The 24,152-nt window shown below is 45.6% G+C and overlaps 1 protein-coding gene across 1 annotated transcript; it reads right to left on the reverse strand.

The window, feature by feature from the left end:
- Positions 1-703: 703 nt before the first annotated feature.
- On the reverse strand, positions 704-21,543 carry LOC107292566 (RNA-binding Raly-like protein; the record flags this gene model as incomplete). Its single annotated transcript, XM_015821670.2, has 7 exons — positions 704-742; positions 3,815-3,975; positions 5,454-5,567; positions 6,617-6,765; positions 7,033-7,083; positions 19,308-19,386; positions 21,513-21,543. Coding segments are annotated over 7 exons (624 nt in total), but the record flags the coding sequence as incomplete, so codon positions are not given.
- Between the last annotated feature and the right edge of the window lie 2,609 nt (positions 21,544-24,152).

Consider the following 24,152-nt stretch of genomic DNA (forward strand, 5'->3'; position numbering starts at 1 on the left):
AGCAAAAAGTGTATACAGTATGTGCAGTTTTCATGAAATTTCTTTGGACGCCTTTTACCCCTTAAATCACTCAGATCCAGTCTTTCTTGTGAGGGACTAGAGAGGACTCTGCTCTAAAAATGCCCATGGCACCTGTCATTAATCACCTAGGAGACCCTCTTTGGGGAAGATGGGTGGTTTTAGAAATATGAAATGTAAACTAAAGAAGTGCTCAAGGCCATAAAATCTTTGCCCTGCCTTGCTTAGAGCGATGTGTGCTGTAACACACATCTCAAAACTACGTCCTTTGACGTCTGCAGACTAAGATGAATCTGGACACGAAGCATCTTGGACCTGACATGCAATTTGCTCTTTGGGCACCAGATAAAAGAAAAACCACAGGTTTGATCTGTAGCACATCGCTACTGTTTATTTCAGAGCAACAGGGATTGGTTCAAATGGGAGTCATGGTGCCTGCTTGCCTGCTTTTCCTCTCCCCTTTCTCCCATCCTGGACCTCTGTTTGAAGGTCTTTTATCTACAGCAGCACACAAGGCCCACCCTTGAGTTGACATAGGAAGCTCTCCAGCAGCTTAGGGGCAGCAGCAATGCTGCAGCTGAACCAGCACGGATTGCAAGGAAGCGACGACGTCGGAGGCTGCACAAGCTGAAGTCACGGGAGGAAAAGGCAACACAGAGAAAAGGAGGTGCTTGGCGAGGGACCCCTACTTGCTTCCTTCGGAATCTGGCGTGTGATTTCTCACCTGCAAGGGAACAAAATACTCATACGGTAACTCCGAGCTCGTCCAATGGCAGCTTCTCTGCTTTTAAAGAGATTGGAGGTCAAGTGGGACCGATTTAAGCCAACCGTGCCTTCCTATGGCATCTGAACTAGGTCACCATATCTAGAGCATATTTTGTAGTTCCTAAACGTTGGGTGATACAGAAAGAGACCCATTAGAAGTTGGAAGAGAAAACCACTTCGGTTCTGAATGCATCTTCAGAATTATTTGGATGAGCATCCCCCAAAGGGGGCAGTGTATACTTTTAAAAAGGGTGCATTCGTAAATGTGTTGCCTGGCATAAGAAGCTACATAGGCTGAATTAGGTCAATGTTGATCCCAGTTTATGATCTGGCATCTCAAGAACCTTTGCTGGTTTTCCCTTCAGGTGTTGAGCAGTGAACCTTCTGCAGACAGTGCAGGTTGTTCTGCCATGGAGCAAAGTCAAAAGGGCTACACGGTGAGCTCTTTTCTCTTCAATCCAACCATTAACTCAGCACTGTTGAGACCCTGACCTGGCTCGTGCACTTTCTTAAACCAGGAATGGACCACCTTTATGTAGTTGCCCTTCAGGATGTTTGGGACCTGTGTGGGCTGGGGCCAGGAGCGTTGCAGCAGGACTGAGTTGAGGAGGTTGGTCTTCATTTTAGTTTCCTTTTTCGAACTGGGTTTAGCCTAGTTTGAGAAATTACACCATTGTTTTGGAGTATGTTCAAACTCAAAATGGTAGGAAGTCGTGCCACCAGTTGTTAGCAACAGGATTCAGAGATGGTTTAGGAGCTGCAAAGAATGAGGGAAGGGGGTTGAATGGAGTTGTGGGATCTCAGAATGCTCACCCTAGTGTTAAACCACGGTTTAGCCACGTTTCATAGGACAAACCGTAACAGCTCGATTCACACATGTTAAATCATGGGACATAAACCATGAAGCATGGTTTATGGGGGAAACCAAAACCAAAAAAAAACCTGAACTATGATTTAATGTGAAGGATAAGCCCAGTCACTAACTGGCAGCAACTCACCAGGTTTTAGTTTTGGCTATTTCCTTTCTGTGCCCTGTCTGAAAATAAAGTAACTCGAGTTTCCTTTGAATCGAATTTGATTTGCTTGTGTCTCCATGTTGCTCTCTTCATAACAATATGGAAGTGGATTTGTCCATGGTTTCTACTGAGCTTTTACTTGTTTCAATGTCTAGATTACAAACCTGGGATTCCTTAGTGGTCCCCCATCCAATATGAAATAGGTTGAACTTGTGCTGCAGTTGGGTTGGAGCTGAGCTGTATTCTTTCCCTAACAAATGCAGCCGCGCTGTCTTCTGAATAACACGTAAAAGCATCTATAATACAGACAGTCCTCAGCTTACAACCATTCATTTAATGACCGTTTGAAAAAAAGTGATTTACGACCCCTTTTTTCCGTATGGCTGTTTTAGCATCCCCAGGGTCACGTGATCAAAATTCAGATGCTTAGCAACTGGTTCATTATTTATGATGGTTGCACCATACTGGGGTCCTTTGATCACCTTTTGCGACCTTCTGACAAACAAAGTCAATGGGGAAACTAGATTCGTTTAACGACCGTGCTACTAATTTAACGGCTGCAGTGATTCACTTAACAACTCTGGCAAGAAAGGTCGTAAAACGGGGCAAAATTCACTTAACTGTCTTGCTTAGCAACGGAAATGTTGGGCTCCTTTGTAAGTTGAGGACTACCTGTATTATGTATGTGTAAGTCAGTGGTTCTCAATCTTTTTAATGCCGCGACCCCAACCGGTCGTAAGTCGAGGACTAAACCGGTCGTAAGTCGAGGACTAAACCGGTCGTAAGTCGAGGACTAAACCGGTCGTAAGTCGAGGACTGCCCAACCAGTCATAAGTCGAGGACTTTCCCTGCCCGGGAGCGCCGCGCATGCGTGGTTCCGCCCCCTGCGCCGGCCGAGGCGTAGCTGGCAAGCGGCAGAGACGGAGCAGGCCGACCACCAGCTGGCCCAGCCCAAGGGAGGTAAGGCACCCGCCGGAAAAGGGGAAAAAAATGGCAGACAAAACAAATGGCAGACAAAAAAAATGGCGGACAGCCTTGCTTGGCGACCCCCGTGCAATGGTCGATCGACCCCAAATGGGGTCGCAACCCATAGTTGAGAACCACTGGTGTAAGTCATATTTAATAAGGACTCCATTTCAGCTTCTTTGTGTAGTAGTTGCCCTTTCATGTCTTGCCCTTGAAAGCCTATGTCGGTTCCAGAATCTTCCGAACGCTGCTGCCAAATTGTAATTTTTTAATGTCACGGAAGGAGCCGGTGATTAGATGCAGAAGAAGTAACGTTAATTGTCTAATTAAGTTGAATTTAATTGCAATTAAATCGGGGACATTCTTTTCTTGGTTTGGCTTCCCCTTTTGTGGTCTTGTCCTCGCCCTTTGGAAGCACATTTCACATTCTTGTGCGGTCTTTAGCCTAAAAAAACTGGGATCCCCTGCCCTAATTACAGGGGCCCTCTTGACAGATACCCCAAAGGTGCTTTTTCAAAAGGCAACTGGACTTGGTTTTGCCCTGAAGATGTTTCGCTTCTCATCCAAGAAGCTTCTTCAGTTCATTCAGTTTTTGGATGAGAAGCGATACCTCTTCAAGGAAAAGTCCAGTTGCCTTTGGAAAAAGCACCTTTGGGACACCCACGATGGTGGATGGATGACTGAGAATCTCCACAGACCCTCTTGACAAATAAATAACCCGAGTAGATTACACCCAGACATTAATTCAGCGACCAAATTGGTCTTTTCAGCTCGGTGTTTTCCAGCTAAGCTACCTTCCAGAGCAAAGACCTCTAGAATGGTTTAGTCCACCTCCACCCTGAGCTTCTGCCCTTCCCTGCCTCCCCTCCTCCCTCCCCTCTCGGTGCTTCAGAGCCATCTGATAACAGGAGGAGGAGGAGAAACAGCAGCGTAAATATGCCACCGAGGCAAATGAGGATGGATGCTCTGAAGTGTGAAGGAAATGCAGTAAAATCCCATCTGGTGGAATAATTCTGCTCCGTTGGCACAAGTCTCACAGCCCCACTTACCGCCGCGGCTTCTTCGGTGTCCGTGCTCTCCTCCGCGCTGTCAACATCCTGCTGAGGGCTGTGACCCTCTTGTTCGGCGCTGTCCTTCATCCGGATTGGTTCCGCTGCTGGATAGGAAGCATCCACGCTGGCGAAGAGTTTTCTCTTGCTGTCCTTGGTGCCTGCACAATCAAGAGATGCTCGCTGTGGGGTTTCTCCTACTGGTCTAGCAACAAGGAGCAGGGAGCTTTGGGGGTTCGCCCATCCTTGAGGCACATTTTAAATGCAGGCAGTCCTCGAATTACAAGCATCTGTTTAGTGACCGTTTGAAGTGACCACGGCCCGGGAAAAAAAGTGATTTATGACCGTTGCAGCATCCTCCCATAATCACATGGTCCAAATTCGGATGCTTGGCAACCTGTTCGTATTTATGACGGTTGCAACATCCCGGGGTCACGTGAACCCCTTTGGCGACTTTCCGACAAACAAAGTCAATGGGGAAGCGAGTTTCGCTTAGCAACCATGTGGCTAACTTAACAACTTGCAGCGGTCGACTATAAATTGGGGCAACATTCACTCAGCTACTGTCTCGCTTAGTAACAGAAATGTGGGGCTCGACTCTCGTTAAGTCGAGGACTGCCTGTACCTCCGAACGAGGGCTTTGAATCAACGGGATTCTTGGGTCCTGGCAGGTCTAAACATGCTAGTGTTGGTATGCTAGCCTAACAAAGAGATGGATTAGGAGTGACAGCTGTCTTCCAATACTTGAGGGGATGTCACAGAGAGGAGGGTGTCAGCTTGTTCCCCAAAGCACCAGAGAGCAGGACAAGAAGCAAGGGGGGGGGGAAGGTTGTTAAAGAGAGAGCCAACCAAGAACTAAGAAAATTCCCGACAGAACAATGAGTGATGGAACAGCTTGTCTCCCAGAGTTCTAGGTGTTCCATCGCTGGAGGTTTTCAAGGAAAGATTGGACAACCGCTTATCCAGGGTGGTATAAGGCAAGGGTAGACAACCTTGGCTCTTTTATGACTGGTGGACTTCAACTCCCAGAATTCCTGAGTCAGCATAGCTGACTCAGGAATTCTGGGAGTTGAAGCCCACCAGTCATAAAAGAGCCAAGGTTGTCTACCCTTGGTATAAGGCAGTGATGGTGAACCTTTTAGAGACCGAGTGCCCAAAAACTGGCCCCATCCCCGCTCCACCCCCTGGCCCGCCCCTGCTCCGCCTCCACCCCGCCTGCCCACAGGGCCACTCACCGTCTCCAGGGCCCGCCGCAGATCGCCCAGCAGCGCCATGGCAGCCACGCCCTCTGCCCGCGCCCCGCAGCATCAACTGTGCACGATGGGGCGTGAGGGCAGAGTCTTGTCTACGCTGCCTGGCTGCCATGTCCTTGGCTGCGCTGCTCCACGTGGGCCACGCTCGGGGGCGACTCTCCTCCAGGGGGGCTGCTGGTGAGGAGGGGGTCACAGGGGGAAGCAAGGCTGGGGCAACGGCACCTGTGCTCACAGAGAGGGCTCCGAGTGCCGCCTCTGGCACCCGTGCCCTAGGTTCGCCACCACTGGTATAAGGTCTCCTGCCCTTAGGCAGGGGGTTCGGCTACTAGAGGGTCTCCAAGATGGCTTCTAGTCCTTTGATTCTATAAGACTCTTCTCTCCCTCACCTGTGGGGTGTTCCCGCTGCTGATCCATCCGATTGAGGCTTTCCAGCAAGTTGTCCACCTGGGTTTTGATCTGGCTTAATTCCCCTTTGATGGAGTGCAGTTCTTCTGCTCGCACTGCGGGGGGGAGGGGAAGAGACAGGAAAATGAGCTACGTTCCTTTTAAAGACCCTCTGCAGAAACCGAACTGGGAAAACGTGGGCTGCTGGGGGGGGGGAGGAGTTCGTTCCAGGTTTTATGGCCAGCAGCCATTTGCATCCGTGCTAATGAACAGGATCATTTCCCAGCTTTGCAAACCACAAAAATCCAAAAACAGCTGCTGCCAAAGGCACAGCAATAAAGATCAGGAGAATTGTTTCCCCCCCCCCCCGGGCATATCTGCAAGCACAACCACACACGAATTGGCGCAGGCTGAGTGTTGTGTTTTTTTTAAACCCAGAAATCCTACCTTTCCAAAGAAGCCAGTCTGTGTAGGAACAGCCTGGAGATTATCCCTGAACTTTTTAGCCTTTGATTGAATTGGCTGGCTAGTTCAGATCAATATGAAATGCTGCTTTAGTTTCTAAATTTCCACCATCATTCTTCCAGGTTAAATTACATTTCCTGTTCTGTCTTTTCCCTTAAGGCAACCAAAATTCCGTTTTCTCTTTCTTCGTTGCTCCTGCCTTCTTTGAAGACCACCTTCTGGCTTCTACTTGCCCCCAAAAGCTAATGCCTTTCCCTAATTTCCTTTTTTCTCTAGAGAAGATGAACATCAAGCAGGTCACCAGTCCCCGCTGAGCATCCCAAATATTTGAGGGTATCCTGCACTCCCACTGCAGCTCGGCTTGACAGCCAGTATGATGCGCAAAGGGATATTTAACCTTGATTAGACAAAGATGTTCAGGTCTTTGCATCTGATGGAGTGAGGTATAGCTCAGGGAAGCTTTTTGCTTTTTAATAAAACAGATTAGTTGGAAAAGATGCAACCAGAGTCTTGATGTGTGAACTTCAACTCCCAGAATTCCTGACTGGAGAATTCTGGGAGTTGAAGTCCCCAGATCTTCAAGTTGCCACGGTTGAGAAACACTGCCCTAAACTAACACGGCTTTTGGATCACAAGATGGCTCAGTGCGCCATCTTGCTCCCAAAATCTCTCTCCAAAAGCTGAGTCCCCAGACACTCACATTTTGTACGTCCTATTGTGGAATTGCTGTTGTTTCTTAAGTCTGTGTGTGGGCTCAGGCTGGTTTTACTTTCAGTGCCTAGGTGGCTTCTTCTAGTCTTGATAGGAATGTGTCCAATAAGAGGAGGGATCTTCTGATATTCGTAGATCCTGCAGGAAAGGTTAGGCAGCGGAAGTTCATTTACAACAGGTCTCTTCAAAGCAGGGGTCTGCAAACTTGGCCCTTTTATGACTTGTGGAATTCTGGGAGTTGGAGTCCACAAGTCATAAAAGGGCCAAGTTTGAAGACTCCTGCTTTAAAGGCTTGATTCAAGTCAAAGTAACGTAGACGTTTTGGGACAAATAAAAGCGAAGGAAGTTGCCATCTCTATGGTTGAATCACAAGGTAAAGAGATGAGATTAAAGCCCTAAACTCACCTGTATGGCAAATCGTCTTTATAAAGCTCATAATCCAGATCACAGTTGTTCCTGCAAAGGAAAAGAAAGACTTATAAATGTTTGCATATTTTCCAGAGTGGATAACCCACCATCTCCTCAGCAGACTTGAACTGGCATCTCCTTAATCTTAATCCTATTCTTCATCTTCTTCTTCTTTTTTAGTCAGTTATAATTATCACACACACACACCCCCAAATCAAAGAAGGTCTATACTGAAAACCTCTGCAAAATAATAATAATAATAAAAGGGCAAACGTGCAAGACCTGTTTGTGTCTTGCTTGGAAATGGAATTTTAAACAGGTGGAGTTTTCCCCCCTGCATGGCTGACCACATCTGCCAACATTCCTCCGGTACGCAACTATTAAAAGGTCCATGATCTCCCTCCACGGTTATGGCATGGTTTATGGGGCAATAGATTAGACCGTGTTCTTTCCACGACTAAAGTAGAATGTTCCATTTCATGAGTGCCAGGTACTTGTAACAAAGCTTCTACGCAACAGATTTCACAAATATCTGCTTGTGTGAACTAGGAAGGTGCTCAGAAGAACACGGGAAAGCATTTCAGCAAGGCGTCCCTGTTGACTTTCCCACATAGGTGGTCTTCAACTTGCGACAGTGGGGACTGGAACTTCTGTTGCTGAGTGAGTAACGCCCACTTACGCAAACAATTTTTGCCATGGTCATTAAGTTCATCCCCACAGCTGTTAAACAAAGCACCAGGTCATTAAGCAAATCCAACTGACTTTGGTTACCGGAAGCTGGCTGGGACGGTTGCAAATGGTAAATCCTACATCCATGCCAGTTGCCAGAGGTCTGAATTTTGATCCTGTAAACGCAGGGACTGTGACAGTTGTAGTCACTCTTTTTCAGCACCATTATCACTCAAATAGTCGCAAAAGGAATGGCTGTAAATTAACAACCACCTGTATTCTGGTTAGGGCAAGGGTAGGCAACCTTGGCTCTTTTATGACTCGTGGACTTCAACTGCCAGAATTCCTGCTGTTCCACTGGTTAATTGTCCTCGCTGTCAGGAACTTTCTCCTTAATTCCAGGTTGTTTCTCTCTTTGATCAATTTTCCAACAAATGAACTGTTGTTGAGTCAGGGACTACCTGTACTTTGCAGAATAAGTGAATTTTATTTCTTCTTTGGAAGCCTCTCCTACCTTCAGGTTGATCTTCAGATTTCATGGTTTGATACCCTAAGGAGAAGCTTGGGTGCTGCTTGTGCTGCCTTCTTCCTTTGCAGCATCCCCTGTGAAACATCCTTGCTGATGTTGGCTCATTTATCCTCCAAAATGGGGTCACATTGGCTGACCGGGTTGATTTTCCTCCCTTCCTTCATCTTTGCTCTTTCTCTGGCTTGGCCACTCCAGGCTGACCTGTGTGTTAGGATAATAATAATAATAATAATAAAGTTGGAAGGGACCTTGGAGGTCATCAAGTCCAACCCCCTGCTCAGGCAGGTAACCCTATACCATTTCGGACAAATGGCTGTCCAGTTTCTTCTTAAAAACTTCCAGTGTTGGAGCATTCACCGCTTCTGGAGGCAGGATGTTCCACTGGTTAATTGTTCTAACTGTCAGGAAGTTTCTCCTTAGTTCTAGGTTGCTTCTCTCCTTGATTAGTTTCCATCCGTTGCTTCTTGTCCTGCCTTCAGGTGCCTTGGAGAATAGCTTGACTCCCTCTTCTTTGGGGCAGCCCCTGAGATATTGGAAGACTGCTATCATGTCCCCCCTCGTCCTTCTCTTCATTAAACTAAACATACCGAATTCCAGCAACCGTTCCTTATATGTTTTAGCCTCCAGTCCCCTAATCATCTTTGTTGCTCTTCTCTGTACTCTTTCTAGAGTCTCAACATCTTTTTCACGTCGTGGTGACCAAAACTGGATGCAGCATTCCAAGTGTGGCCTTACCAAGGCATTGTAAAGTGGTATTAATACTTCACGTGATCTTGATTCTCTCCCTCTGTTAATGCAGCCCAGCACTGTGTTGGCCTTTTTGGCAGCTGCAGCACACGGCTGGCTCCTATTTAAGTGATTGTCCACTAGGACTCCGAGGTCCCTCTCACAGTTACTATATTGAGCAAGGTACCCCATATACTATACCTGTACATTTGGTTTTTCTTGCCTAAGTGTAGATCAGTGTTTCTCAACCTTGACAATTTTAAGGCATGTGGACTTCAACTCCCAGAATTCCACAGCCAGCATTGCTGGCTGTGGAATTCTGGGAGTTGAAGTCCACATGCCTTAAAATTGTCAAGGTTGAGAAACACTGGTGTAGATGAAGTTGCACTTCAGATGAATGCAAAATGCTTCTAAGCCCCTTCAAAATTCAAGAGGAAAAGAAACTAGCTTGTGTTCCCTTTCACATCATGAGCTGGCAGACTCAACTGCTCGTCACAACTATGGAATTATGTCTCCAATTTTCCAAAGGTAGGAAACTTTTCTCCCTTTTGCTTTCTCTTCCTAGTAGAAGCAGGAGAGAAAACTGTCTTTCAGTTCTGGGAAGTAACCCTATCATGAATATGCGTGTTTCAGTTTTGATATGCCATTTTCCCCCTTGTTTTTCCTGCTCTTTTGCCTGGAGAGCAACGGCAACTGAAGAGCACTTTAGACATCATATTTGAACATAAAAACCCACCGTGATTATGCAGAGCAACCCTCTTTTGCAAACAGTGGCTTTTAGAGACATTTTACTTGGGCACTGTACTAGAAACCGAGAGGAATCACGCTGAGCATGTGGAACTAATATTCTACTCCAGGATGTATTATTGCCAGTGCTATACATCGTGATTGCACCAGGGAATGGATGCAGAATGTGAACATTGCTATAACAATAATATATTAAATGTGCATGCTACCTAGACGCTCGTTAATGTGGGTGCCTGGCTACACAATTCAGCGGAACGATACAAAAATAGATTTCTACCCTGGAAATTGAAAGTTGAAGTGGAAAGTGCCTGGTGAAAGCACAAAAGCTTAATTTGCAACTCTTCTACTAATAGGCAGCACTTCCCAATAACTCCCAGAGGCATTAAAACAGGCCAACCTGCGTCTCTTTGCTCTTGCAATATACTCCTCGATTTACAGCAGTTCGCTTAGTGACCGTTCAAAGTTACAACGGCACTGAAAACAGTGACCTGTGGCCGTTTTTCACACTTAACGACCATTGCAGCATCCCCAGGGTCACATGATCAAAATTCATTGCAACTGACTCGTATTTATGACGGTTGCAGCGTCCCGGGGTCATGCGATCCCCTTTTGCGATCTTCTGACAAGCAGATCAATGAGGAAACCAGATTCACTTAACAGCTAGGTTACTAACTTAACAAGTGCGGCGATTCACTTAACAACTGTGTTAAGAAAGGTTGTAAAATGGGGCAAAACTCACTTAGCAACTCTCTCGTTTGGCAACAAAAACGTTGGGCTCAATTGTGGCCGTATGTTGAGAACTACCTGTAATGGGCACCACTTCCTAATAACTCCCAGAGGTATTAGAGCGGGCCAACCTGCCCCTCTTTGCTCCTGGAATATTCACATCCAGAGCACAGAGACTGGGTGAGTTCCCTAATTTGTTTTTTGGGCAAACCTCACTCACACCCTCCCTTGGGAACGAGGTGCTTTTCCACAGCTCCACTTTCCTGGCTCGGGCGCGGAGCAGAGAGTCCCCGGGCCATTCCTGGGAGAACAGCTGCAAAGAGGCAGAGAAGCCAGCCCAAAGGCATTTGGAGCGAAAGGGGTTGATCAACAGGATCTGTAAATGGGAAGAGGACGTCTGTTGGGGCAGGCTTTCATTTGGAGATGCTGGTGCCGTAATAAATGACGACATGATAGCAGGCTTCTAACAGAGTGGTACCTTGGTACTCACCATTAATTGGTCCCGGGAGGTGCGATGAACACCAAACAATTATTTCCCATAAGGAATAATGTAGTGAGTCACGTGGGAGCTGACACTGACAAGTTCTAGCTAGTGCAGTGATGGCGAACCTTTTAGAGACCGAGTGCCCAAACTGCAACCCAAAACCCACTTATGCATCGTCGGGTGCCGGGTGGGTGTGGCCCATTGGGTGGGCGTGGCCCATTGGCTGGGCATGGCTGCAGTGGTAACGGCAGACTGGGTGGGACTAAAAAGTTCAATCAATCAATTCCAACTTTGCGAGATCTCTTTTTTTCCTGCAAGAAGTTGAAATTGACTGATTGATTGAACCTTTTTTTTTTTTTGCACACGGCGGCGGAGGCCTAAAGCGAAAAGGTTTTATAAAACCCAGCTGAAGGACTGAGGCGACGGCGCGCCTGCCCACAGAGAGGGCTCTGAGTGCCGCCCCTGGCACCCGTGCCATAGGTTCGCCACCACTGAGCTAGTGCATTGAGTACCAAACAAATGAGCATGGGTACAAAATTTTCACGTCAAAAGGCTTTCCATGAATTTCAAAGCGGCTGAGATCCAAGGTACTACTGTATTTGAGAGGCTGTCAGAGGGAAGACGGGGTCAAGCTATTCTCCAAAGCACCTGAGGGCAGGACAAGAAGTAGCAGGTGGAAACCTATCAAGGAGAGAAGCAACCTAGAATGAAGGAGAAATGTTCTTACTGCGAGAACAATTCATCAGCGGAACGACCTGCCTCCAGAAGTTGTGAGTGCTCCATCACTGGAGGTTTTCAAGAAGAGATTGGACAGCCATTTGTCTGGAATGGTATGGGGTCTCCTGCTTGTGTAGAATGGAATGGTATGGGGTCTCCTGCTTCTGTAGGGAGTTGGACTAGGACAGGAGTAGGCAACCTTGGCTCTTTTATGACTCATGGACTTCAACTCCCAGAATTCCTGAGCCAGCATGGCTCAGCTTGGAAACCTCTCCCTTTCCCCTCAGCATGGCTGGCTCAGGAGTTCTGGGAGTTGAAGTCCACAAGTCATAAAAGAGCCAAGGTTGCCTACCCCTGGACTAGGAGACCCCCAAGGTCCCTTCCAACTCTGTTTTCTTTAATTCTATAAATTCTAGAGAGTGTGCTTCTGGGTAGGTGTTGAGGTTTTCTTCCTCCTTCCCTTTTGTGTTCTTCACCTCTTTCTATTCTCAGAATGGCACACGGCTCCTCTAGATCAGTTGGTGCCAACTCATGCCATACCCAAAGACCTGAAAGCAGGGGTGGGGGTGCCAATTCCCAGGATGTCTAATCCTGAAATGGAGCAGAAAGCAAGTCTGGCATCCAGGAGGGATTTACGAACAACTCATGATGGCTGATAAAAACAACCCTCCTCCTTTTAAAGGCACAGAGAGGCAGCTGCTGGCAGCCACGAGAAAGGACCAAGCCAGGAATTCCAGAAAGACTGTGCAGAGAAGCTATTGTTTTCCCCCTGGAAGTTATTTTTGGGTTCTTTGTTAAGGCCTTTTGTTTTCCAAGCTTCCATCTGTCGGCTGCTCCACGGTCCAGAGGGACCAATTTGTGACTGAAATGAGACCTTCTTGACAGGTCAAAGCTCTCTCAAAGGCACCTAGGCTGCAGTTTCGTGTATATCCCATGATCAGGAACTGGGGAGGGGTTTTCTAGATTCCCCCAGATTCTGGGGCTCCTGAGCAACATCATCAGCTCCCTGCAGCCTCGTTTGTAGAGGAAATTCATGTTAATGTGTTATGTCTAAGACAGGGCTTTTCAACCTTTTCACCCATTGTGCCACTTTTAGGATATGGCAACATCCGAGTACCACCAGTCGCCTAGCAAGGTGTCAAAAACTTGATGACCCAAAAAAGGAAAAAAGTGATAAAGTATAGGTAGTCCTCGACTTACAACAGTTCGCTTAATGACTGTTCGAAGTTACAATGGCACTGAAAAAAGTGCCCCCCCAAGCCACAGCCGAGCAAAACACCTGCCTGCTCGCCCAGCGGCGCTCTTCCTCCTGTCCGAGGTTTTCATTGTTGTGAGCATTTCTGTTGAGGATTGGCAGTGGGGGTGGGGTGGGGGTGTTTGGTTTTTATTCCCCCCATCTGCTGGGTGGTTGCAGCAGGTTTTGGTCACTCCACATGACCCTGGGACACTGTGACCGTCATAAATATGAATCAGTTGCCAAGCATCTGAATGTAAATCACAAGACCCTGGAGATGCTGGAACATTCCAGCTGATTGGCACTTCTTCTGGGCTCAGCAGAAGCACCAGGATCAGCGCTGAGCTGATCCTGGTGCTTCCACTGAGCCCTGACAGCCCCGAAGAAGCGCCGATCAGCTGGAAAGCGGCACTGATCCTGGCACTTCCGCTGAGCCCTGACAGCCCTGCAGCTCCAGCCGTCTCTCGCTCAGGCTTGTGCGTTGCTGTCACCGGTTCAGCTCATTCCCCTTCCCCGCTACCACTTTTCTAGGATGGTCGCGTACCACCTGCCAGGTGCCAATGTACCACAGGTGGTACCCATACCACTGGTTGAAAAGCCCTGTCTAAGAGGCTCTGACTGCATTCACACAACCCACGTAGCCAGTTAGACTAAACCACCTGCGGTGATTTAATTCAGATCACACCCTAAGCGTGGTTAGTTCCGTGCTTGGTTAAGCTTAACACATGAGCAAAAAAAAAATCCATTAGTTCTTTTGTGATACAAAGCATTGCGAAAACCTGGTCATCTGAATTGTTCCCCAAAGTCTACCCCGGAAGGGCCCTCAGCTGACCTTGACAGTGTTTCTTAACCTTCACAGTTTTCAGATGTGTGGGCTTCAACGCCCAGAATTCCCCAGCCAGCTGGGAGTTGAAGTCCACACATCTGTGCCTGTTCCTGGTTCGCTTTGCCCAAGATCTCTTCTCAAGAAACAGATTCACTTTAGAGCTGATTCTGAATCTGTTCACTTCAGAACAGAGTCGCTTCGGAGATCATCCCAAGGTTTCTCCTAGCAAATGATTCCCAGATTCCACTAGAATCCAGGGAGATGGAAAACCAGCTTCCAGCAACTGCATTCTCTCTCTTCTTCTTCTTCTTTTTCACTTTATCCCAACCTCCCCCTTGCATGCATTGTCTTCCCACTGAAATACTGTCTGCAACCGAGTCATTTTCCTCCCCGGCCCTAAATAAATAAATACATCCGTAAATCCCATCAAAGCCCCCAATCTATTGCATCAACTAATCTCTTTTATTGGCAGCAAAAAGCAGCCCTTAAGAGGATCAAACGGTAGGAGGAAATCTACGTGTGATAAAAGATCACAAAGCTTGCTCTTTTATCTGCGGCCATTTCTGAAAGCAACTGGCTGTCAGAGAAAATGGTCTTCTGGCTGATGGACCAATTTTTTTATTTAGCATGAAAGTGGAATTTTATCCAGGGCTGGCCCAGAGGATAATTTCTCTTTCTGCCTAGTTTTATATGATTGAAGCTGAAACAGGAGTGGAGACTTCCTAAATACAATGAATACTATGCCAATCAGAATAGAGCTGGAAGGGACCTTGGAGTTCATCTAGTCCAGCCCCCTGGTCAAGCAGGAGACCCTATACCATTTCAGACAAAGGGCTGTCCACTCTCTTCTTAAAAACCTCCAGTGATGAAGCACCCACAACGTCTGAAGGCAACTTCTGTTCCACTGGTTAATTGTCCTCGCTGTTAGGAAGTTTCTCCTTAATTCCAGGTTGCTTCTCTCCTTGATTAGTTACCACCCATTGTTTCTTGTCTTGCCTTCTGGTGTTTTGGAAAATAGGTTGACCCCCTCTTCTTTGGGGCAGCCTCTCAAATATTGGGATACTGCTATGATGTCAACCCTAGTCCTTCTTTTCTCTAGATTAGCCATACCCAGTTCCTGCAACCCTTCTTCATATGTTTTAGTCTCCAGGCCTTTAATCATCCTAGTTGCTCTGCTCTGCACTTTTTCCAAAGTCTCAGCATTTTTTTTGTAATGTGGTGACCAAAAGTGGATGCAATATTCCAGGTGTGGTCTTACTAAGGTTTTATACAGTGATACTAATACTTCATGTGAGTTTTACCAGATACTACCTCAGCTCTTCTGTTGATCCTACCCTTTGATATGAATTATTTATTCATTGCATTTCTACCTGCTTTTCCTCTGAGGACTTCAAGAGGAATAGCTCCATTAATCTGGGACACTGCAACAGCCCTGGACATAGATTAGTCCAAGAGGTGACCAATGGCTCCAATTCAGCCACTCAAATTTTATTCCACAGCCAACCCCTTAACACCATAGACTAATTCATTCAAACTAAAAGCTTATTAATATTATTACAATTCTCACTGCTTACCATGGCCATTTTCACACCTTCCTATTACACTAGCACCTTGTCTGTTATAAGTAACTATTAAAAAATGTTGTGCAGACTTGGTAGCATTTGATGGACCCCAAAAGTTCACGATTTGGATTTCTTGTCCCAGTTGAAAACACAAGACAAAAGTTTCAACTACTGGGAACTCCAGCGATATAGAGAAACTATCCTATTAGATCAAGGGTATCCAGCCATGGCGACTTTAAGATCCGTGGACTTCAACTCCCAGAATTCCCCAGTCAGCATGGCTGGTTGGGGAATTCTAGGAGTTGAAGTCCACAGATCTTAAAATTGCCAAGGATGGATAACCCTGGATTAGATAAAAAATATCAGAATGTACAAATGAACTGACCACTGACCCCATTAAGCCTTTTAAGAGCCCAGAACCCCAAAAGATGAAATTCAAGGTTGAACCACCCCCAAGTGATCCTTCGTGGCACTGATACTTCCACATTCTCCTTTAGTCAGTGAATATTCTTGGGTGATGGAGAAGTCCTTTGGCCATCAACTATGTTGAGTGTAGAAGTACGTCCAAGACACACAGCAAAGCTGGATTGACACCGGAGAACATTTTAAATTACATGCAGCACCCTAACGGCGTTAGTTTCCAAAAAAAGCTCTTGGCTCAATAGGCGCATGACAAAGAGTACAACATGGGGTCTTTTGTGTTTAGAGCCCAAGCTAGACACGCCACTCATCGGCGTGGGAGGTGGAGGTTTCAGTCTCCAGTGTCATCGCTTTTGCACATTCCAGCTGCTGTCATATTTTTCAGCTGAGCTTTTGAAACAATCCGTTCTTCTTTCCTGCATTTGTGATGCAGCTTCTTTTTTTTTTTTTTTTAAGAAACTGCTATTTTTTTCTGGCCTCCATTCTTCTATTGTTTCCTTGATGCTTTGTCTATTTTCCTGTCAACTTCACAAGCAAAATCTCTCTGAAATCTTGACCTAGTCCATTTCATCATCGTGTGTAGTCAATTTCACGGGGAAATTGGTCCTGATTTTTTTAAAAAAAATATCTATCTATGTGGTCACTAGAAGTAAAAAAAAAAAAAAGATAGAACAATCTAGTCAATTTCACAGTACAACGCGGGCAAATTTCCTGCTTTGGTCTTCTCTGCTGAAAAAGAGCTTGCTTTGCTTTCCCCAGCAGTGATCAGAAGCAAGTAGAAAACAGGATTAGATAGTCCTCCACATACGACCACAATTGAAACTAGAATTTTGATTGCCAAGCAAGACAGTTTCATGCCTAAGGCAGACCTAGAACTCAGCCTGATGGTTTCTAGGCCAGCCAGCATCTCCACCATTACTGTGGATTTCACCTCCTTTTTTAACCCTGTTTGTTTTCCCATGAAAGGTAGGATATTCACTTTTTATTTATTTATTATATTATATATATATTATATTTATCTCAAGTTGATATTTTTTATTAGAGTTAAAGTATGTTAATATTGGATTGTATTATGTTTGGGTAGTTTTATTTAGATTTGGGATGACATGTGCATAACCCTGTATTCGGTTCTGGGAAGTCCAGGGGGGGAGGGGATCAAAGATGTAAATGTAAATTTTGGTATATTAAAATGTTATAGTGAAATAATGTATTTGAAGAAGATGAGATGCTCGGCTGGCGCCCCCAAACTGCGTCCGAAGGATGAGGAAAGGAAGGAGGTGGGATGTGTAGGGTAGTTGAGAGGAGGAAGGAGGAGAGAGGAGGAGGGGAAGTAGGCAGGAAGGGTGAAAGAGAGGGTGGACGCAGGTGGGGGGGGGCTGCTGAGCATCTCTGAATAGATATTTAATATGGAGGTTTTTCTCTTGTTTATTAATGTATACCATATTTGTAACTTGTTTGTTTATTTGAAAATTAATAAAAATTTGAATATAAAAAAAAAGAAAGGTAGGATATTCACATATTCTTAATTAAGGACAAGCATCACACACCGTCCGTCCGTGAGAATGTCTCCAAGATATCTATTCTCCTTTTAAATTATCCCCTGCCAAAGTGAATGAGAATGACCGGGGTGGGGGGGAATGAAGGATTTATCTGCCTACAAGCATTTGATCTCCTGTGGGTAAACCCTGTTTTAGGTTACTAAGCCCAAAAAGTGGTCCTGGGTCAAAATTAGCTCTGAACACACGTTTGGCAGCCCAGATGCCTTTTTTTCTCTCTCTCTCTAGAGTTGCCAATTTTTGAACTGGTCCCTGTAAGAAATTGTTATCCATCATGAATTTAATCCATCCTGATCTAACCCAGCCGTTAAGTTGTTTTGAGGCCAAATCTCTCAAAACTCAGAGCCAGAAAGGCCGACAGCTCCAGGAATTGTAATCCCAAAACATCTTGAAGGACACAAATGAGGAAGACCGGATTAATCTAAGTAAACTCAGGCTAGAGATGTAACTTTGATGTCCCGATGTGGGACATCAACATTGGACGTAATGAAGTAGATTTTCTCTCTCCGAGGACCCTTTCATTCAGCTACCACCTTCACTTCCCAAGTCCTCAGCATTGTTTGCAAATTTCCCTAAAATTATCCTTGAAATCTTGAGACTTCTACAACAATCAGTCAGGTTTCCAAAAAAGAACACCTAAATCAGGATCGGGACAGCTCCCAGCTCTCTCTTTTGGCTTCATTTATTTCTCCAGTGACCGGATATGCTCCTGTTTCAAAACTGCATCCATAGCAAATCCTTCTGTACCACATCTGAGTAAGAAGGAACTTGTTCAGATGTCTTGGAAACAAGGGTTGCAACATTGACTCAGGAGTGGTGCAAAGCAGCTGTGGGGAAGTGTCCACCGGAGCTTTGAAAGAAGGATGTTTCTACTCTCATAGAAACATACTTGCTAATTGTTTTCCAGGTTGTTAGTTTTAATTCTGAGAGCTGTAAACAGGTGGGCTCCTGTCTATTTAAGGGATTCTTCGTCACATTCCAATCTGTGTCACATCAAGAACTTCAGAAACCATATTACACTGGCTTCAGTGAAACTCATCACCAGAATATATGGAAAAGATTGATTGTTTGGCTGGCTGGCTGGCTGGCTGGATGGACCGGAGAAAGGTCCAAATCTCCGTACAGCCCTGAATCTCACTGGGGAATTTGGGCCTTTGAACTCTGGTGCTGGAGAAGACTCCTGCGAGTCCCTTGGACTGCAAGGCGTTCAAACCAGTCAGTCCTAGAAGAGATCAACCCTGACTGCTCTTTAGAAAGCCAGATCCTGAAGTTGAAACTCAAATACTTTGGCCACCTAATGAGAAGGAAGGACTCACTGGAGAAGGGCCTAATGCTGGAAAGATTGAGGGCAATAGAAGAAGAGGACGACAGAGAATGAGGTGGCTGGATGGAGTCACTGAAGCAGCAGGCCTGAACTTAAATGGACTCCAGAAGATGGTAGAGGACAGGAAGACCTGGAGGAACGTTGTCCATGGGGTCGCGATGGGTCAGACACGACTTCGCAATTAACAACAACAAACCAACCTATTCTATCTCGTAGAATAGTTGTGAGGAGACAAGGAGAAACTACCTATGTCCTTAAGGTACTTAGATGGAAGGCTGACTAGAAGGTAATGTATCCTGCCCCCAAACTCCTATTTCTTTGCTTTCAAATTTGCTGCTAGCTTTCTATATTGCTACCAAGGATCATTTGGGAAAACTACATCCTCTTCCTTCACCACCCAGCTTCAGTTGTGAACATGAATACACAATGCACAGGATCTGTTGAAAGAAGGCATTCCGCTGCTAGAAGGGACCATGAAGGTAGCAGTTAAGAACTGGACGTTCTGTGCTTCAAGCAATTCTCACTTTCTAAAAATCAACCAACTTGCTTATCTCTGAAATATAATTTGGTACTTCTAATCCCGTCTCCAGGGAGATTTGATTTTCATTCCAGCCCTACCTGGGTTTGGGCCAATCTGGAGATTGTTAATGGAACCATTCTAAGCAATTTAAACTAGGAATCACGGGTTAGGTTTGGGGAGAACAGTAGTAATTGGGGGGGGGGGAGAAACGACAGGGGTGCAGTGGACTCACGGATACAGACTCCCGGTGTGCTGCCTCTTCTGACCAGGCCTGGTATGGCTCAATTTAGGCTCTCGGGCCATGTTTATATCTAGAGACAAAGAAAAAATTGGCAACAAAGGAGAAACAGCAGAGCCAAACGAGAAGACAAGCAGGAGCGGGCAGATATGGCAAAAGAAATCGCACTTACTTCATAGTGCTTTACAGCACTCTCTACCAGTGTTTCTCAACCTTGACAATTTTAAGGCATGTGGACTTCAACTCCCAGAATTCCACAGCCAGCATTGCTGGCTGTGGAATTCTGGGAGTTGAAGTCCACATGCCTTAAAATTGTCAAGGTTGAGAAACAGTGCCTAAGCGGTTTACAGAGTCAACATATTTGCCCACAACAACCTGGGTCCTCATTTTACCAACCTAGGAAGGATGGAAGGCTGAGTCAACCTTGAGCCGGTTAGGATCGAACTGCTGGCAATCGGCAGAATTAACCTGCAATACTGCATTCTAGCCACTGCCCCACTGCGCTACCACGGCTCATGACCCTTTTGTCACCCAGATGACGAAAGTTGAAAATAAAAGGCATGACATCTTTTCAACCTGTCTGTGCTATTTATTAGCCATGGAATTGTCTGAAGATGGAATTAGACTCTGCTCTCAGAGGACTGACAGCATAGATGCAAATGTAAGCACCATTTAACACCACCACCACCCCCCCCCCGGGGAGGGCAAAGATGCTTCTTCTGAACAAAGATCGTCTTACTTCTTTCCCACCTAGCTTGCAAAGAACGAGTCAAGATTTTTTTTTTCCTGATACAGAATTATTGTTTTCTGTTTGGTGGAGAGAGAAAAGAGCCGTCTTTCTTTAGCTGCCCTAAAAATCCAAAATGCATTTCAAAGATGAAGGACCTCTTTCACCGGGAACTGTAATCAGGGCTGCTTCCTGTACTTACCTAGAGCAATGAGGATCTTAGAGCAATCAGTAGGACCTGAATTTCAGATCTGAGCATTCACGGGAACGTGGGAAGACCGAATACAAAGTTTGCCCTTCCAAAATCTACTCCTATCGTCTGTTTTTGTCCATTCCAGATGGATTCCCACCCACCTCTAGCTAATGATGGCACCCCCCCCCCCCCAGAATCTATTTCTGCTTGGAACATTCTCAAGATATACCCATTGACTGCTGCTTGGGGTGCTATGAAACTCTGGCTACCGTCACTTCTGAAATGAGTTCTCTGCTTTTTTTTAGCTGTGGGAAGAGGATTTCACAGTTGACAATTACAAAGCAGAGCCCTTTTGTATCAAGGAAATGGCTCTAATTCTGCAGATAGAATCCTGATCTGTTAAGCTATTTCTGCGGCCAGGCAAAGGAGAGATGGATTTTATTTTTATCTTCATCCGTTGTCAGGGCAAAGCTGGGGTGCCCAAATGTGTTTCTCAATGTGATCGCCTGATACTCTCGCCCATGGTTTACTAATCCAGCCCAATCTTCCCTCCGTATAATGGTCACGCGGAACCACGAATTAGATCACCCAAGCGGGATCCACCAGTCTCTTAGCTAAAATATACCCGTGGCAAACCAAGCCACCGAGAAAGGCAGAACTTCAATATGGAGAGGAACCTTAAGACAGAAGCTTAAGAGCAAGAAGGCTCATCCCCCCCCCAAACCACACTCTCATTCGCACCCTCTCGTGCCCATCCATGCCACGGTTTCAAAGATGCTGACTGCCTTCTGACTGCGATTCAGTGGGTCATATGTATTACCTTAAATGCCTTCCCCGGGCAAGATCTATCCGATCTACCGTGACCGTTTGCATTGCCTTTTTGATCTAACTTTCTCTCAACCAAAGAGGAGAAGAAAAAAAAGAAGGGGGAGGGTGGGTAAATGGCAGGCTTTGTTTCCAAGCAAGAAGCAACCTCTCTCCAACCCCCCCCCCCGCTGTTATTCTGCATAGCAAAGTGCAATGCCTTGCTTTTTTTTCTCTCTCTCTCTCAAATGGCTGCCTATCCTATCCAGAAGAAGGATGGGGCTGGTTAAATGTGGAAGCAACCACCACCACCACCACCACCACCCCTCTTGCCAAGGCTTATTAGACCTCTACCTCTTCCCTCCCTGCCTGTTTTCCCTCCGGCTGACTCTGCCTTGGCAGCCAAATTGGTGCCACCTTGTCTTTGGGGGTGAAGCCCTGCCTCCCACGCCATGAACAAAATAGGGTTACTCACATCTCCAGCACCCTTCATGCCATCTGAGAGAGAGAGAGAGAGAGAGAGAGAGAGAGAGAGAGAGAGAGAGAGAGAGAGAGAGAGAGAGAAGGGGAGGAAAGGAGGATCCGGTGCCAAGTGCTGGAGTCTACCAGTCTCTCTCCAAGCCTCCAGCAAGGTTGGTGGGCAGCAGTTCTCTCTCTCCCCCCCCCTCCTTCTCTTCATGGAACGAATAGATCTCCAGCTTGAATCCTGTACCCGAGGAATGTACCAACTGCCATGGTGAGGGGGGGAGGAGGAGGTTGCTAGACAGGAGGGGGAGGGGTCAGGCAAAGCAAACCATCTCCCCATCATGGGCAGGGGACTTTTTTTTTTTACGGCCTCCCTAGACTAGAGTTTCCATCCTGAGGAGCAGCTCCCGTATTATTTTGGTTGGGCGGAGGGTGGTTTAGGCTGGGGAGGAAGGGGGTCTTACAAGTGGTTTATATGGGTCTCTGGGGAGGGGGGAGATCCAGAGGAGAGGAGAAAGAGAGAGGCTGCTGGCTATTTTTCCACCTTTGGGATGAGGTGGAGAGCAGATGCTCAGAAGAAATCCTGAGCTTTCTGCAGTCTACGCCCTCCGGGGACGTGCAGGCTCCAGCTTCTGAAGCTGTTGTTGCTTCCTACATTTTGTCCAGATGTGCTAGGCTGGGGTTGTCCAACCTTGACAGCTTTAAGATTTGTGGACTTCAGCTCCCAGAATTCCCCAGCCAGCCATGCTGGCTGGGGAATTCTGGGAACTGAAGTCCAACAAGTCTTAAAACTGCCCAGGTTGGACACCCCTGTGCTAGACGTACGATTTGCAAAGTACCGGAGACAGTGTCACAAACCCAGAGGAACCCATGATTAGAGATCCAGGTGAGCAAAATGGGCTTAATGTTCCAGGTAGAAGGAAAGGTTTGATAGGGTTAGCCTACCCCTAGCTAATCTGCAGAATGCCAGAGCAGCAGGAGGTGGCGCTAAGGAGAGATGGAAACATGTCCCTCTCTTCTGCCCTCTCATGGCCAGTCGGATTTTGGCAGCCCAAAGATTAACCACAAGGGGGAAAAAACTGCAAAATTCTGGAATGTTCAATTTTATTTTATTTTTTTTAAAGACTAAAATAAAGAATTAAACCTATACCACAATATATAAAAGGGTTAAAATTTTAGTTTTACTTAACTGGTAAATGACTATAATCCTAGACTGCTGTATGATAGTTATTAAGATATTAAAATAATGTAATAATGGTTTAAATGTTAGATTGTTTACAAAGGTCTTCTAGATGGACCTAATAAAAATCAGATTATTGTGCACGCAAACTAAGATGTAATAAAAATCAAGTTGCTGTACACATGGCTAGGTTAGTGCCTAGAAGAGTGTTTGTCAACCTCTGCAACTTTAAGGTATTACCCTTCTCTCACTTTCAATGTTCTCATGATTTCAAGGAAACAGTATTTTAAAACTACAATAATATTTTAAAACCTGAACAATTTTTCGAAAGGTTTTGCACCATAACATTTCCCTTCTATTACCAGGAGATGGCGCTGTGAGGCCAGGGATTAATTTTCTTTAATTCTGAGGGCAATGAAAAGGAATCCAACTGCAGATAAAACTCTTTGGATATGTGTAGGAATTAGTTCCGTCAGTAGATGCCACCAACTAAAATATATTTTGTACCTATTTCATTCCTTCCACCCTTGAGAGGTTTCTTGAGAGTAAAAACAAGTGAAGACTTTAGGAATATGTAAATGCCTTTTTGTCTTCCTTGGCTGCACAAAGTAGATATACCCTTTAAAAGAATGCAGCGTTACTAGTCCTCAGGGCTCTAAGTCAACTTCTGTATTCTTTTGAGAGCTTGTTCTCAATCGTATGCACTTCAAAAGAGATTTTCCTGCCTCCTGACCCCAACTGCAAACTTTCTAGGACAACAGCAAAAACTACAAGGATAAGCTGGGTTTATTTTGGCCAGGATTCCGCTTATTCCTTTATCCTAAGAAAGAGTAGGCCAGGCCAAGTTTTTTTAAAAAGAGATGCTTATATTAATGTGTTTGTGTGTGTATCCATGCACATACACAGACACGTATATGTATGTGTATGTGTATACGCATACATATACATGCATAAATTAAGAATACAAGTAAAAATACGACTCTTGGGAATATCCATTTGTTAAAACAATGATCACCAAGAGAATACTTAAATAAAATTTAATAAATCAACCTAGCTTTCGTCAAAATACATATGACATCATCATATATACAGGTAGTCCTCAATTTACAACAGTTCGTTTAGTGACTGTTGGAAGTTACAATAGCACTGAAAAAAGCGACTTATGGCCAATTGTCACATTTATGACTGTTGTGGCATGGTTATACACACATACAGAGAGAGAGAGAGAGAGAGAGAGAGAGAGAGGGAGAGAGAGAGAGAGAAAGAGAAGAGAGAATATTCTTTATTGGCCAAGCATGATTGGACACACAAAGAATATATACTCGTATAGATATATATACAGAGAGAGAGAGAATATTCTTTATTGGCCAAGTGTGATTGGATACACAAGGAATAGATACTCGTATAGATACATACACACACACACATACATATGTGTGTGTGTGTATATATATATATATATATATATAT

This window comes from Protobothrops mucrosquamatus, unplaced genomic scaffold (genome assembly GCF_001527695.2).
Source record: "Protobothrops mucrosquamatus isolate PMUCROS unplaced genomic scaffold, P.Mucros_1.0 scaffold1379, whole genome shotgun sequence".
Taxonomy (NCBI): Eukaryota; Metazoa; Chordata; class Lepidosauria; order Squamata; family Viperidae; genus Protobothrops; species Protobothrops mucrosquamatus.